A 17,570-nucleotide genomic window follows, 5' to 3' on the forward strand; every position below is an offset into this window, starting at 1 on the left:
CCTAAAAATTGAAACTCACCAAAATTTGGTGAATGGTGGCCAAAACATGAAACGCTCTTTCGAGAGTCACTTTGGCACATTGCACCGTAAATTCTCGTACGACCTCTAAACTTAACCAAATCACAAATGGCCTAAAACATGACCTTCCTTACTAATTAAAGTACTTTCCAGTCCAAGGCCATAGGCTAAAAGCCAACCAAGAACTCGAAACACAAATCTGAATCGAAGGCACAGTTGCTGTCCAGAAAATTACAGCAGCAGCTGTTGCGCTTCCTTGCTTCGTTTTCGAGACTATTGGCCATTGGGGCTTGAACCACCAACCAGAGCCTCTTACCAACACCCTAAGGTGTGGCTTGAACCATGTCTAAGGGCCCTAGGCCAGCCACAATCCAAGCAGCCACCCAAATCATCACAACGCTTCACCCGAGAATGCATACTGCACGCGTGGGGTGTTGCGATTGTTTTGCTTTCGTGGATCATTCCAGTGGCCATTTGATTGACCATGGCATGATCTAGACATCATGAGGTATTGTGTGAACCATGGCTAAGGGATAAAAATCCAACCAAGATCCACCCCAACCTCAAAACCGAAACTACACATGCAGGAAAAGAAAAGGGAATCGAAGGGGCTGTCGTGTGGTGTTTGGTTTAAAACCGATGGGACCATGAACCAAGCAATGAAAGGTCATCTTGGTCATGTCCTAGACATGATAGGAAAAGGTTCTAACCATGGCTACAGCCCCTAGGGCAGCCAAGATCAGAACACTTGCCTTAGACAGAAAAACATGCAAATCGAGACACCCTATGACAGTTTGGAGAGTTGCTGTCAAACGTGTTGTTGGGGGGAGGACTAACACCTTCCTAGCACCCCTATATCGTGTCTAAAAGCAGCCTTGAAAGCCTGGGCACGAGCCAACCCCTGAAATCATCAAAAACAACAAAACCGTAAAGGCACAATGGAAGAGGCAAAAATCTGCACTATGTTTTTCGAAATGTCTTGACATAAATTCGGTTTTGCTTCATGATTCATGCACATATGATGTTTTAAAATAATAATATGACTTGATTGAATAGAAAAGAATGGTATAAACATGCCTGAATTTCGTTTAAGAAAGAAAACGAACACTACGACGAACACGGCGCGGAGGAGACAGAGTTGCTTTGCTTTCTTGTTTTCTCTCTTGTTTTACCTCTTGCTTCTCACGTTTTTTTGAGAGGTTTTGCTACTGAATTTCGGTGTAAATGGTGAGGGAGAGAAGGGTAGGAAATGAAGGGAATGATTGCAAGATAAATGGGATTTGAAATGGCCAACCAATCTTTCTATACTAGTGTTTGATAGATAAGGAATGAGGAGTGATTTGATTTGATTGAAGGGGTGTCCGATTTTCTTCTTTCAAAATAAGGTAGAAAAGTGCTTAATTAATAATTATTGAAGATTAAGTGTGATGGAATTATCTCTCAAGAAAAATAAGGAAATGAATTAAAGATTGAGAGTTGCCAAATATTTTAAATCCTATCAAGGAGGTGGCCGAAATCTAATATTAAAATGGGGTGGGATATTGCTTAATTCAATAATTATTGGTGATTAAAAATGAAGGGATTATTAACCAAGAATGGATAAGAAAAAGAATCAAAGGAAATGAGTTGTCAAAAATTTAAATCTTTTAAAGTGGGGTGGCCGAATTCTTTTAAATAAATGAGGTGAAATATTGCTTAAATTATGAATTTTAAATCTTTAAAGTTTTATCTACCCATTAGGTATTTTAGTGAATTAAATAAATTAGTTTAGGATGGTAATTATCTTGCACGCATGACTAATTCTTTTAAATTAAATTACTAACATGTTAAGTTATAATTTCTTAAATAAAATAAGCCTAGACTAACTTATCTCAATTGGTCACATATTTTAATTTAGGCTTTTAATTAAATTATTGGACATAGAAGAATTTATTTACTACTTAACTCTAATTAATTAATTAAATTCTTAAACATTCTTTTACATTAAAATAAATTATCTTTTATCATGAATGAATTCTACGAATATTTTCTTATCATTAAATTTTTATCTTAATGCTCCAACTCCAGTCCAGCCTCACTTATTTAACTGAAAAGATCATAACTAAACTACTGCGTAAAATAACTCAACAAAATTAAAGAAAAGAATTTAAATCCTCATGCATAAAAATCATTTTAATTTAAATAATAGTAATTATGCATGGCTTATACGTAGTATGATTTAATGGGTTCTACATCTAGAGTCGGTGCGGTGGCAATGAGGTGACAACATTGGAAGCACAAAGATGAAATTTTTTTTTCTCAAAAATTTGTGATTGCCTAGAGTTTTGGAAAGAGATGAGAAATTTTTTTGTGTATATTTTGTCTTGTATTTTGTTTTATGTGTTATCAACATCTGATAACATATTTATTAAAATACACAAGTCTTATGTTATTAAGATTCCTAATCTTATTGTGCTTATGACTCTTAATTATCATTAATTTCTCATATTATTTTATTAGATATTAATCAACTTTTGATAATACGTGATAAACGTTTATATACACATCTTTATATCANTAGTTAATTGTATACCAATTTATAATCTTTCAGAAAAATTTTGTACATATTAGTATTAATACTTTTATTTAATTAATAAATTAAAAATTCACTAAATAAATAATTGTAAACTCATTATAACCCAATCGACAATCTGACAGCGCCGATGTATCAACGTTACAAATCTTGTTAATATAATTGGGTGGGTATACATATAAAATAAATGTCATAATTAGATAAAATCATAAAATATTATTAAAATAAATATAATTTTTACATTAGTGTCACTAAAGTCCAAACTATAAGTTGACTCGCTTGACACCTACGCTAACAATCTATGTGATAAGTGCAAGTTTGCACTTAAATTACCCAAGCAGTTGCCATGAAAGTGTGCGATTATCGCGCGCGCAAAAAGAACAACGACGAGTGTCGGGCACGCGGTGCACAAGATCTCGCACCCAGTTAGGTAGAATTCAGAAGCTTGCACGCGCTGCTGTGTGCCATCCTGCACACACGTGTGTGCAGGAGAGGCGTGATAGGCGCAAATCCAACGAGCTTTTTCTTGGGCTTTCACAACCATTCACGCACTTATAAAAATGTAAACCATAGCAACATAGAAAAAAATAGTCACAGTCACGCAAAAAAATCTAGATAACATGAAAGAGGACGAAGAACGAAGACGAAGAGCGCTTCTACCAGGGATGGAGTCGCAACTCTGATTCGTTTCTACTTTCCTTCTTCTTACTTAATATGGATTCTCATATTTATTTTGATATCTATCACTAAGGGAGATGTGATTTTCAATAGACCGTAGGAAAACATATTGTTGGTGTTTATAAAGTTCGGAAGGCCTATAACTCTAATGAATCCATTAAAAGAATTATTGTGTTATGGAAATTATTTGTTGTTTAATTTTTAAAAAGGCTATTCAATTATTGTGCTATCACTAATTTTTCCGTTGTCGTGGAGTGCTCTAATTAATTCTAATATTAATATTGCTACCAATCAATCAAGACTTTAATTTAGATTTATTTATTTAATCACTAATCTTGTTCTTCACTGTTTCAGTTTATGCGAAGAACTCAGAATATCGACTCGTTACTTTTTGAGCCAGAAATTGAAAGACCGCAATAGCATTGAGAAAAGCACGAAGAGAGAAAGAGGTTAAATCATTGACTGAATACAAAGAGAACGCAAACACATTCCCTCCTGTGGTGCCTATTAGGAACCATTTCAAACCGGTGATCAAACGTCCACTACTCAGGCATAGCTCGCGGAACGATAAATGCTAACAATTTCAAGATAAAGCCAGCACTTATTAACAGGCTTCAGCAAAACCAGTTTGGGGGAGCAGCAACTGCAGATCCGCACTTGCATCTGAGGATGTTCCTGGAGATTACAGATGCGGTAAAAATTAATAATGTTCCTGACAATTTTATTAGATTGCGTCTGTTTCCGTTTTCTCTCAGGGATCAAGCTAGAGGTTGGCTCCAATCACTGCCACTAGGGAGCATAACTACTTGGCAGGAATTGGCTACAAAATTCCTTGAGAAATACTTCCCACTTACTAAGTCTGCACAGCTGAAGATAGAGATCAGCACCTTCCGGAAGAACGAATATGAGCAGGTTTACGAAGCTTGTGAATGTTACAAGGAACTGCTCAGATGATTCCCAAACCATGGATACGAAGACTGGGTACAAATTGAGTTGTTCTATAATGTGTTAAATAACCAGACAAGGATGACTGTTGATGCAGCCGTTGATGGTATAATATTTGCTAAATCTCCTTACCAAGCATACGATTTGCTTGAGCAGATGACCATCAACAGCTACCAATGGCCGAGTGAGAGATGTGGAGTGAAAAAGACGGCTAGATTTTATGTAGTGTACCCCATCACATCATTTACCGCGCAAGTTTCTGCACTGACTAACCAATTTGCAGCAATGAATAAAGGCCAATACACATCCGAAGTAGCAACTATGGCCATATAATAAGGGCGGCCTAGCATGGAAACAGACCATTACTTCAAAAACCATGGATATGGAGGCTATCGAGGTAAGCCTCTTCCTATTCAATCTCATCCTAGCTTACGTAACCATGAGAATTTTTTGTATGCCAACAGCAAGAATGTGCTGAACCCTTTGGGGTTCAACACTCAAAAAGGAGAAGGCAAACCATCTCTTGCGTATTTGGTCATAATTTTGTGACTGAGTCTTCAAAGATTATGGAGCGGACAAAGACTGGGCTTGAAAACCAAGAGACGCACATGCCCAATGTTGGTGCTTCCTTGAAAATCCTTGAGTCGCAGGTTAGGCAGATAACGAGGCAGTTCACGTCTCAATCTTCAGGCATGGTACCAAAGACTGCAGACATGAATCTTAGAGAAGTGAATGCCATTTTCATACAACATGAGGAGATTGGAATGGTAGATGGAGAAGAGGAGAAGGTTGAGCCTTCATCCATTAGGGAAGAAGAGTCAACACCAAGCAAAGTCATCCTAGGTAAGAAAAGTAAGGGATACGATTTGGATCAATGCATTAATATTTCGTTACTTCCCTACCCACACAGATTTATGAAGTTGAATGCTAAGTTTCAAAATAAAAAAGTTTTTGAAGATTTCAAGAACCTATACATTAATATTCAGTCTGCAGATCTGGAAGAAGTGACTCTTATCGAATGAGGCGATGAAGAGATACAAATAAATCTTTCATAGAAGCTGCAAGACCCTAGGATATTTGTTGTACCATGTGCAATAGGGGGCCAAATGATGGGGGAAGCTATTTGTGGTTCAGGAGAGAGCGTGAATGTAATTCCAAGTTCTCTATACGAGAAACTTCTAATGAACAAGATGGAGCCCACGGAACTGATCTTGCAAATTGCAGATAAATCTGTCAAGGTACCTTTGGGGTTGGTGGAAGATGTTGAAGTCCAGGTCGATAAACTGAGGCTTTCAGTAGATTTTGTCGTGCTTGACATGGACAACGGTCAGAATGTTCTTGTCATTCTAGGACGACCATTCTAGGATGCATTTGTCATGGGCTGGCCACCCAAGATGTTTATGGGCATGCGACACACATTGGTGTTGTCCATATAGATGATATGCATGTACAATGGGAGTTGGTATTCGTTTTAAGCATTGACTCATTTGACATGATTTTAGTTTCTGTACCGACTAAAGTTTATTTTTATTACTATGAAATAAAGTGATGACTTTTATTGTGTTTTAGCATTTGCTTGAAAGTCTGTTGTTGGACTCTTCAAGTCATTAGGAGAATCGATTGGAAATGTGTTGGAATCAGAATTTCAGAGTTTGACTAATTGAGCGTTTGAATATTACCAAACTGATCAACTCAACTGAACGTATCGTAACTGAAATGATTTAAACTGAAGTTGCCCGACTGATAATTAATGCGCTAAACAATCAATGGCAACAGAACTGATTAAAGCTAACTGAAGCTGTGTAGCAAACTAAACTATCAGTTAAGACTGATCAGTTACATAGTCAGTTCATCGAATCAACTATAGAGTCAACTGATAAATCAGCTTGACACGTCATTAGTTAAGGAGCGTAGCCAACAAGCGACAATTTGCAAAAGAGCAGACTGCAACTTGTAGTGGAAGCACCGCATATCAGAATGCCACAATGTACAATTGTCAGAAAAATGATGACGTTTCTAGTCAGGACAAATCAACGGATATATGACATTTAAATGTATTCAATTTTACTGTTGAGAGCAAAGCCTATAAATAGCCGAGAAGATCAGCTGAGAACTAGTTTTGAGTTTTGTGAATAAGCAAGTTGTTGGGACATCGTATTCTTACACACAAGACGCAGCGGAAGTTTAAAAATTTTGTTCTTGGGTGTCGTGTGTTCAAAACATACATAGGGCGTTTAGAATTATACCTTTGCGTTTATTACGCTGGACTCCAAACTATTCCGGTGTTTATGCGGATGTAGTGCTTCTTTTAATTCCCTACGAACGGCTTGCCTCCTTTGATCACCTAATTAGGTCCACGATCGAAGACTGTGTTCCTCGCTTGGTTTGCACTAGAAATTCCAAACGATTTCTTTGTTGAGACTGGAGCCTCTGAATTTCCAAAATCCAGAGACGAAGCGGTGCGGCGGTGGAAGAAGGGATCACATGGCCGAAATTTTCCCAAATCTTTTTAAAGTATGACCGAGAGCTCCATGAATCAAAATCATGGTTTTTATGTTAATTAAATCTTAATGAATCATTAACAAATATTATAGATTCTTAATCCATAATTAAGAAAATCTAATTTGCTTTTGGCCAAAAATTTTCTTCCAAATTTCAAGATGATGGCCGAGACATGTGTATGCAATTGGGGAAGGAATTTTGTGGATTTTATGGAATAAAATCTCTATTGAATTATGCCTTCTTATGGTGTATTTATAGAGTGAGATTCCTAATCTAATTAGGAGTCCCTCTCTCACAAGGACTATTAATTTCATTATATTTAAACTCCCATTTAATTAATAAATAATGTATTTATTAACATTTAATAATACATGACATAATAATATCATATACACATATTTTATATCACCATATAAAATATATACATGTATATGTATATTAAATTAAATAACAATTATTTAATTTATAAACTAACTCCTTGTTTAATTTAATTCTAGACTCCTCTAGAATATTTATAGGAATTTGTGCATGTTAGTAGTCACCACTACTAGCACAATCATTTAATTAGTAAATTCAAAATTCACCAAAAAAATGATTCCGAACTCATTATAACCCCGATCGACGATTCGAGAGCGCCGATGTACCAATGATACAAATCTTGTTCATATAATGAAAATCGAAAATTTCGAAGATCCAAATTTTCACTTACCATATTGGGCAGCTGCCAGTTTTAGTGAACTCCTTCACAAAACAGGCAGTTCCACTCTCCTTCCTTATTTAGCAATCATGCTAACTCCCACTTCTTCCATCATATGGAATCAACTCATAAACTCCTTTATTTTCATTAACGTACTTGCATCATACATACTTGATTGTACATAACATAATCATTTTGCGTAGATATATGTTTCAAAGCAAGTTACCCATACATAAATGCGCCTGATCAGACTAAACCACAGTACTGGGATGGCAGGGATGTCCACTACCACATACATGAGATCCTCGGTCGTGTTTTACCGGGTGGATTGGTCCTTGGTCATGCTTTACCGCTTTCCAATCTTGATCTAAACTCGGTCATGCTTTACTGTGGTGGAGAGGTCCTCGGCCACGTACACCAACTTCCAAACCCGTTCATATTTGGTTACAAGACATTTCGTATACCTAAAAAACATAAACATTTTCTTTTCCACGTCGAACATAATTACATGGCGTTGCGGATTCTGTCACGCCCCGAGTCCGAAGCATCGGTGACATCCGGCATTGTTTAGCAATTACATTGAAAACAATAAAGCCTCGTATCAAATCAAACCAGTCTTTTTCATAAATAAAGTATTGTCTTACAATGAAAATGAAATAAATTACATCGGAGTTGCAAAATGCAGAAAACTAAACAAAGGAAACAAATGGTCTCTTGATCTTGTTCATCGCTCACCAGCCCCATAAAGCCTCTTGTTCCTCCTCATTCACTTGCTCTTCATTCTTATCTGAAATTTGTAAGGGGTGAGTGTTTTGAGAAACACTCAGCAAGAGGGGGTCGATCGATTCCAAAATACATATAGAACTTAATTCTTTAATATTTTTTTTAACATACTTTCAAGACTAATATTCTTAACTTGACAAAACGGAAACGAATCGAATAAGGGACTGAACTTATCAAAGGATTCAGAACAAAACAATTCAGATCATTTCAGACAAAACACTGTTACTCATCTCATTTCCATGGTCAAATTGTCCCCAATATGTTAGTCCTCTAAGGGGTGAGGCCATAACATGGTTTTATACCCACCAATGGGGGCCAGAACAGAACATGGTTTTATACCCACCAATGGGGGCCAGAACAGAACTACAATTCTCGTCCCATTTCAATTTCAAATCATAACAGTGCAAACAGAATTTAGAAGTAACAGACAGAGCTTTTCAGATATTCAGATTTCAGAGTTTTCATACTGACACAGCGGAATCAAGAAATTCGAAGCACAGAAGAGAACATAAGATCGATCGAAATTTTAAAATAAAATATACCGATTTTTTGAAAATAAGGACACACCAACATGCATGTCACGTTATTTGTATCATGGTTTAAAATACAACAAAAATAAGTAACAAAAGCCCACTTACCATTCTTTAACGAAGCTTCCTTGCAAAAATTCGGCAGTACTTCGGCGTGATTCTAACAACTGTTGTCGTTGATCGGGCAGTACTTTGACGCAATATTGTAACTCCGAACTGCACGAACAAGACCTATTTTTTCTTTCTTGATCTTGGCCGTGACTTGGGAAGGGTGAGGGGAGGTCGAAAATATGGAGAGTATGGTGAAGGGGTGAGGCCGAAAATATGAGAGCTTTTTTTTTTGGGAGCTTTTTGATGTGCCCTTTGTCTAGCATCCCCAAGAGCCACCTTGATCATTTCAATGGTCATTTCTTACACCATGAATTTGTCCTAACCTTTAGCTTAATCCCTTAGCTTCCTTTATGGGTTTACTTAAAAGTCTTTTCTTGCATATTTAATTTGTTCAAACCTTTAGCTTAACTTTTAGCTCCCTTTTTGGTCTTGTTAGGACAAGCTTGGTTGAGCTTCTTCGAGCTAAAGGTTCGCGTCCTTGAGCTGGGGTTTCACTCCTCTCGTGAAAATTCTTCGATGGATATGGTTATTTGCAGCTTGGCATCCCAATGAACTATTCCCCGAGCGTAGAGGCTACTTTCTTGAGTTAAATTTGTTGAAAATCTAAGTGGATATTCAAGTTGTTTAGTTGAAACTAAAATTGATGAGCTTATTTTAAGTAAATTTTCAAGTTCAATTTACTTACTTGATTTGCTTCGGGTCGAAATTTCTCGGGTCGAAATTTCCGAGTTCTCACAGATTCATTGGATCTCTCTTGGGGCTATTGCTGCACATGCATACTAGTACATTATTCAATTAACTTAAAATTTCATAACTTAACCGTACCAAAATAACTCACCACCGAAGTAATTAAATAACTTATGACCTTCTAGACCCCTCGGGACTTGACCACTTTTAGTCAACATACTAACTCATGACTCGAACCCCGAAACAACCTTGACATGAAGTGAGAAATTTCCCAAGCAAAGAAAGACACGGACCTCGCTTAAACCATAGTTCAACGTTCTCCAATCAAACTTCATAACATCTAATCTAACCCTCACTATGCTAGGACGTAACAGCGTAATAGTACCCAAAGGAAGCGATAGCACCTAAACTCGAAGCCCAAAAAATACCAGAACCAGCGCTGCAGCGCCTGTCCAGTGCCTAGGTGCCACCCTGCAGCGCCGCCATCAAAGCTGCAGCGCTGTAGCGCTCCTTGCACAGCGCTGCGGCTCTAACCCTACGCGAATTCCACCAAAATCTCCACACAAGTTTCCCTATGACTTCTAATGCATCCTTACCCTTACTAACCCGAAACGCCAAACCAAAACTCGTATGATCACCCCACTCGACACACCTAAATGCAGCAATGACCACTCAACAATTCCCAACAAAGCCTGCAACAAAATAAACTAAAGAAAACATGAGGGACATTTTTCAAAACATCGAAGCTTGAGCGGTCATACAAAAATGAACATAACTCATTCGTTCCTTGTCCAAAAATTATGAATCTACTGTCAAATCGAAGGTATCAATAAGTACTACATTTTATATGTTAAGTTTTTCCAGAAAATCAACCAAAAATTCACAGTAATCAAAATGACAGCAAACTCGGTTTTTAAGATTTAAAAATCGTTTCAAAATCGATCCAAATGTTTTTGCTCATAGTCTTGCATAACATACATGGATTTTTACACATAATAAACATCAAAACATATACTATGACAAGATCAATGCAACAACGAAAGAAAATACATGCCTTGATGATTTAAAACTCACAAAACGACGATACCGAAGCGAAAAGATGCGAGGGCCGTTCCGGGACGAATTGTGGCACTATTTTCTTGAAGAAATGGACGTGTGCTTCAAGAATTAACAAGGGAGGGATTGAAATGGTGGCTGTAGAAAAGAAAAGCTTAAGAGCCTGTTGCGTATTTTCACTACCGCAAGTGTACGGTGTCAAGTTTTAGTACAAGTATGAGTACATATATCGATCCCACGAGGAGTAATTATTTAAAACTGTATATTAAGTACCATATTTGACATAGTTCAACTTTATTTAGAAAAATCAATGATATGGTTTATAATCAAGTTAACGAAAATAACGAATCCTGTATTTCTTAGCACACAGTCGAAATTCAGTGAGCAAGTCAATCTAGAGATATGATTTCGTCTGGTCTCCCCTATGCTAAATTAAAATTGACTAACATATTATTAAATTGTACCATGTTTATTAACAAAGAACTCGCAATTTTCTTATTCCTTTTTTCAAGTGATAAATAGAACTGTATTACCTATTATTGATTTTAATATGTCTATTCAAAATCATGTAACAAATAATAAATGCAAACAAGGTTTTTTTTACAGATTCACAAGAGTTATACGTCTTTTGCACGTTATAAACATCTGAAGACGTGATTTCTCCTGTCCTAATTTCAATCCCCTCTCTCGAGTGTTAGATTTCAATTATTTGATCAATCGAATTATGGCCAGTAATCCAAAAGCATTAAAGACAAGAAATCACGAATAAACACGATGAATTAATTCAATGAAAATTCAAAACGTCAATAACATAGATTCGACACCGACTACGTCAATCTCTAGAAAATAAAATTAGTTCATACTCGAATTTAAATCAATACAAAACATGTTTGTAATCAATAAAAATGAAAAATTAAAGAACCGAATTAAAAACTTGTTGACGAGAGATGAAAGTGCATCTCCGTGTTCGGATTCAGCGTCTTCTATCTCCGTTCTTCGCTTTTCGTCGTCCGTTGGCATCCACTTTTTCGCTCCTTGATTTCTCTTGTGTCGGCTGTCCTTGAATATTAATTATCCTTCTTTTTTATAAGCCCACGACGAAACCTAAAAATTCTAGAATCACGTCGCGCGCATATGCGCGACCTTGCTTCCCGCATATGCGCAGAGTCCTCAGGTGGTGCTGCAACCTTTTTCTTCATTTACGCATATGCGCGCCCATGTCCGGCGCATATGCGCGAGGTTCTCTGTTTTGTTGCTGGAATTCTTACGCGCGCGCACGTCCAGCACATATGCACGAGTCTTGCTGTATTTTCCTTGTCTTCGGTGTATCTCCCGCGCATATGCGTGCCTCTGACTCACGTATGCGCGGGTCTCACTGCCTTCAGAGTCAGGCTTAGCGCATGTTTTTCTTCTAGGCGCCATTTTCGCTCCTTTTCAACCCATGTAGTAGCCTTACCTATATTCCTGCAATCACACCAAAAATAACAAAAAACGCATAATTCCGTCCAAGAAAACTAGCAATCTATATGAATTATAAAGATAATTTATGTGCACAAAATGAACTTATTAAATCCCCCCAAACTTAAACTTTTGCTAGTCCCGAGCAAAAATAACAATAAAAATAAGATTCACGAAAGAAATAACGTTAACAACTAAAGCCATGGTTATGCAAAAGTGATATTGGCTTCCAACTTATATATTTTCATTTGATTCACAATTACACGAGAGTCATATGCGTGTGTGATACGTTAATGTTTATTTATCTCATCGAATGCTCAAATAGATTCACAACACTTATTTGCCTTATAAACTCAAGAAATCTTCAGCTCGGTTCAACCCACACTTCATTAAAATACACAATTACTTACACAGATCACGAAGGACTTTATTGATGAATATTTGGCTCATAAGATATTCAACACGGGTATACCAAAGATGAAGTCACACAATGAGATTCTTGTATGCAAATGATTAAAGTCTATACTCGTTAACCATGTTTCTCAGGTATCCATAAGCTTGATTTGAACAAGTTTTCTCCACTAGTAAATTGGACAAATGTGAAAAGGTTAATAGGTCTTGTAGGCTTGTAACGTTAGGCTACGGCTCATGGCTACAATAAAGGTATGGAGATCAAAATTAGAGAGAAATATTTGAACTTCCTCAATTTCACTCATTTTCATTCTCTTTTCATTCACCACCCACTTATTGTTTTCTTCTCATTCATATCCTTCATTTCTCAAATTTTTCTTTTTTCACCACTTTTGATTCGTTCTTTTCATTGTTTTTTCTTCTTTTTGTCTCTTTTTGAACTCTTTTATGTACATTCAATTTTTTTCTTTTTCTTTTCAAGGAGTATTTGAATCATTCCAACACCAATGAACTTATTTATCTCAAAATTTAGGTAGGACAATAAGTGTATAAGCTTCATTAGGTAGTTGTTGTGGGATGTAGAATAGATACAAGTGGGGGCTAATTGTATGTCATTGACACACACACCACTTTATTTTTAGTAGGCTCAAAGTGGGACACTAGGGATAGTTCATGTTGATTTGGTAGGCTCAAACGGTTCCAAAGATTGCCTAAATCATTGCTATGTCACATATTATCCATATTTCGCCTCGAAAAGTGTTCAAGCAATTTTTAGATTTCCGTCAATCCATTAGTCAACTCATATAAACCAATCACATGACTTTTTCAATAAAAATGATTATGAGATAGGTGCACAAAGAAAAAATCAAGCATCTCAATCTACTCGAGGCTCAATGGGCTAACGAATGATAATAACAATGAAACAGGCCCAAATATATTGAGAAAGATTGCTTAGGTCATTTATATGTTTGCAAAAGTGCCAGTTAAAGTCATGTGAGAAATACTAAAATTCTGATCTCTATTTTGTATTTACCATCACAAGTATGTAAATTATTTCTAAGCATTGATAGTATCAACAAACATGACCGTGCAAGAATATTTGTGACTCCCAAGTTATTATGAAACACATATATGCATTACAACCACGATTTCATTTTCATCATCGGTCACACGATGACGTATCCATGAATCTTCCTAACAAATCTAGCAAGCAATAAATAAATAAATGATTTTTTTTAAATAATAAACTCCTACGAAATAACTAGTAACGAATTAATAACTCAAATAATCAAGATGCAAGCAAATTGACCCCTCCAAACTTACAGTATGCATTGCCCTCATTGTATAAACAGGAAAGAACGGAACAAGCATACCTCCCAAGACGAGTGTCAGTGCTCGCCGTCACCATCGTCGTCATCCTCATCCATGTGCTGGGGTGGGGCCTGTGGAGGAGGTCCTGGATACTGGGGTGGCCATACCGGTGGCTGGGGAAACATCAGATCCTCTGAACCTATAGGTGGAAATCGTCAAGCAAGCACGGAAGTGAAGTCCATCATATATCCCAGAAAGTGAAGTCCATCATATATCCCATACCGGTGGATGAAGAAACATCGGATACTGCTCAACTAGTAACCTCCTCTGGTCCTGCATCTCATTTTCTAGCCGCTGAAATCTCTCTCCCCTGCGCTGTCTGGCTGCTGCAGGTGGTGGTGGTGGTGGTTGTGGTGGTGGCTGTGGCTGTGGGATCTCTTCTTCGTCCGGAAACTCATGGGGAACATAGGAAGCGGCTCTAAAGAAAGCAACAATTGGGACCTTCGGCTTTAGCACTGGTTCATCAGGGGCCCATGATACGCCGACCTGTCAGCATAGCTCTGTAACGATATGAGGATAAGGAAGAGCAAATGTGGCTAACACTGCGCCTGCTCTCATAATCGAACCATAGATGATTTTTCCCAAATCAACCGATTTTCCCATCAAAATAGCATATACCAATGCAGCTTTGTCTTTTGTCACATCGTAATAATGCGAGGACGGGAGGATCCGCCTACGAAAGATGTCCACACACTTGCATTGGAGCCCATGTTAGATTTCTTTAGAGAAATAGGACCGCTCGAGCTCATTTTCCAGGTGGCGCCTTCTTGACATATGGTCCGGATGACCTCTGTATAATCAACACCCGTTTCGAGAAATTCACCGTACTCGTCATGGTCGTAGCTGGGCATCTGATATATCGTATTGATCGTTTGACAGTCAAACGATACCAATTTCCCTCTCACAAAAACATTAGAATCATCATGACGTATAGGAGATTGGCATAGAATTCTCGGACAACCGAGATCACGTCATCCAAAAGGTGTTGTGCAAATTCAATCCATCCTCGGCGTTCCAGTTCCTCTATTATAACACCACGTGGAACTGACAAATCGAATCCCCGTTGTGGGATTATGGATCTTGTCATAGAGCTATCATATACTTGTTGGGCCTCCTCATTCTAGAACCTATGAGAATCAAAACTTAAAGAGGAAGAGGCACCCTTTTTTGATTTTTTTTTGGGCGCCATGGGATACAATTATGCCAATGCTCAGAACCACACACTGAATTCAAATAATCGAGTAGCAGTGCAAATACGATCTCACCACACCAACAAATACGATTAGCAACACAACGTACAACACAGTCACAAAATACTTTTGAACAATTTGAAGTACCCACTTGACGATATCAAACGCCCCCAAATAGATCGAACACCACTTCTAAATATGACGTAGGATTGAACAAAATTGAGATAATGCCCTTACTCATACCAGAAAGTGACGGTAAATCGGAGTGTGGTTGAAGCTTGGTGTTCAGCTGTCGGAGAGGTGAGGGGCGGAGGCGGTCGGTGCTTCACAGAGAGCGCGGCTGGTGAGGTGTTCTGAGAGGGGAGGCTGCTGGTGCTTATTTCTGAAGAAGGGTTTCGGTCTGTCTCTTTTTTTTAAAAAAATCAGGTCGCACGCATATGCGCGCCCTAAACCGGCGCATATGCACGCAGGTCTCTGCCCATATCTTTTCGCCTTGGTAACTAGCGCATATGCGCGCCCTTAAATGGCACATATGTGCCAAAGTCACTGCCACGAATGTAATATGCCCTGTTACATCGCGCATATGCGCGCCTCTCTCTTGCGCATATGCGCTACATCTTCTGCCGTTCCGAGCTCTGTCTCGTGCATGTGCGCGAAATAAATCGCGCATATGCGCCGTCTCCTCTGTCCAAAATTTTTAATTTTTTCCTCTTTTTTTTTTTTTAAATATCTGCAACATAAAATGAAACAAATCAATACTTGAATAACGAAAATTAAATTAAATTAATAAAAAATTTAAATGAAAAAACGTAAACAAAACGACTGCTAAAGATGATTGTGGGTTGCCTCCAACACAACGCTTGGTTTATAGTCTTCAGCCTGACTTACTCCTTTCTACTTTGGTTCTCAAAGTGGAATATTGTACATGTGTCTCACTTCATTTCCAAAGTAATGCTTGACCCTCTGACCATTTACTTTGAATGTTTGACCATTGTTGCATTTCAACTCAATTGCCCCATGTGGATATACTGTTTCTACTGTGAATGGTCCAGACCATCGTGATTTTAAATTACTAGGGAACAACCTCAGTCGAGAATTGAACAATAACACATGTTGTCTTGGTTCGAAGTCTCGTTGAAGAATCTGTCGGTCATGGCATTTCTTGGTCTTTTCTTCGTATATCTTTGCATTCTCCTATGCATCATTCCTGAATTCCTCCATCTCGTTCAACTGCACCAGTCGTTGCTCGCCAGATGCTCCCATATCAAAATTCAGCTTTTTCACAGCCCAAAATGCTTTGTGCTCCAGTTCCCAAGGTAGATGGCACGCTGTTCCAAAGACTAACCTATAAGGTGACATCCCGATAGGTGTCTTGTATGCATTCCTGTACGCCCATAACGCATCGTCTAGTTTAATCACCCAATCCTTCTGGTTTGTCTTCACTGTTTTTTCTAATATCTGCTTGATCTCCCGGTTGGATATTTCTGCACTGTTTTTTCTAATATCCGCTTGATCTCCCAGTTGGATATTTCTGCTTGTCCATTAGCTTGCGGGTTGTATGCCAGTGTCACCCTGTGCTTCACATCATACTTAGCCAACAATGAGTTAAAAATTTTGTTACAGAAATGTGTACCTTCGTCACTGATTATGGCTCTAGGCATTCCAAATCTTGTAAAGATGTTCCTGTGGACAAACTTAACAACAAATCGAGCATCATTAGCACTGGTGGCAATTGCTTCCACCCATTTAGAGACATAGTCAACAACAAGTAAATTATAAGATTGACCAAAAGAGGATGGGAATGGACCCATAAAATCAATACCCCAGACATCAAAAAGTTCCACCTCCAAAATATTTGTTAGTGGTAACTCGTGTCATCTAGAAATATTGCCAACTCTTTGGCATTTATCACATGATTTGACTAAAGTATAACTGTCTTTAAATAGATTAAGCCAATAGAAACCTGACTGTAATACCTTAGCTGCTGTTCTAGATGCTCCAAAGTGTCCACCGTAGGGTGAGGAATGGCACTGCTCTAGAATCGTACCTGCTTCTTCCTCTGCTATTCATCGTCTAATTATCTGATCAGCTCATCTCTTGAACACAAATGGATCATCCCACAGATAAAACTTGGCATCATGAAGAAATTTATTTTTTTGATGATAAGTTAAATCTGGTGGTAATTCACCTGCAGCCAGAAAATTATCTATATCTGCAAACCAAGGATGTGTGACATTTACCTTGTAAAGTTGTTCGTCTGGGAACGACTCATTGATAACTCCACCTTCAGTTCTTTCTTCCAGCTCCAGGCATGACAAGTGATCTACCACCTGGTTCTCACAACCTTTCTTATCTTTGACATCAAAGTCAAATTCATGAAGTAGGAGTATCCATCGTATCAACCTGGACTTTGCATCTTTTTTGGCAAACAAGTAACGAAGAGCTGCATGGTCAGTAAAAACAGTTACCTTGGTGCCAATGAAATATGTTCTGAACTTATCGAATGCAAACACCACTGCTAGCATCTCTATCTCTGTAGTTGTGTAATTTTGTTGGGCTAC

The 17,570-nt window shown here is 38.0% G+C and overlaps 1 protein-coding gene across 1 annotated transcript; it reads right to left on the bottom strand.

The window, feature by feature from the left end:
* Nucleotides 1-16,203: 16,203 nt before the first annotated feature.
* LOC140974859 (uncharacterized) lies at nucleotides 16,204-16,820 on the bottom strand. Its single transcript, XM_073438344.1, has 2 exons — nucleotides 16,643-16,820; nucleotides 16,204-16,493 (listed from the first exon to the last, which is right to left on the bottom strand). The coding sequence occupies exons 1-2, from the start codon at nucleotides 16,818-16,820 to the stop codon at nucleotides 16,204-16,206; spliced, it is 468 nt and encodes a 155-aa protein (XP_073294445.1).
* Nucleotides 16,821-17,570: the final 750 nt, after the last annotated feature.

Source organism: Primulina huaijiensis, chromosome 4 (assembly GCF_012295235.1).
Source record: "Primulina huaijiensis isolate GDHJ02 chromosome 4, ASM1229523v2, whole genome shotgun sequence".
NCBI lineage: Eukaryota > Viridiplantae > Streptophyta > Magnoliopsida > Lamiales > Gesneriaceae > Primulina > Primulina huaijiensis.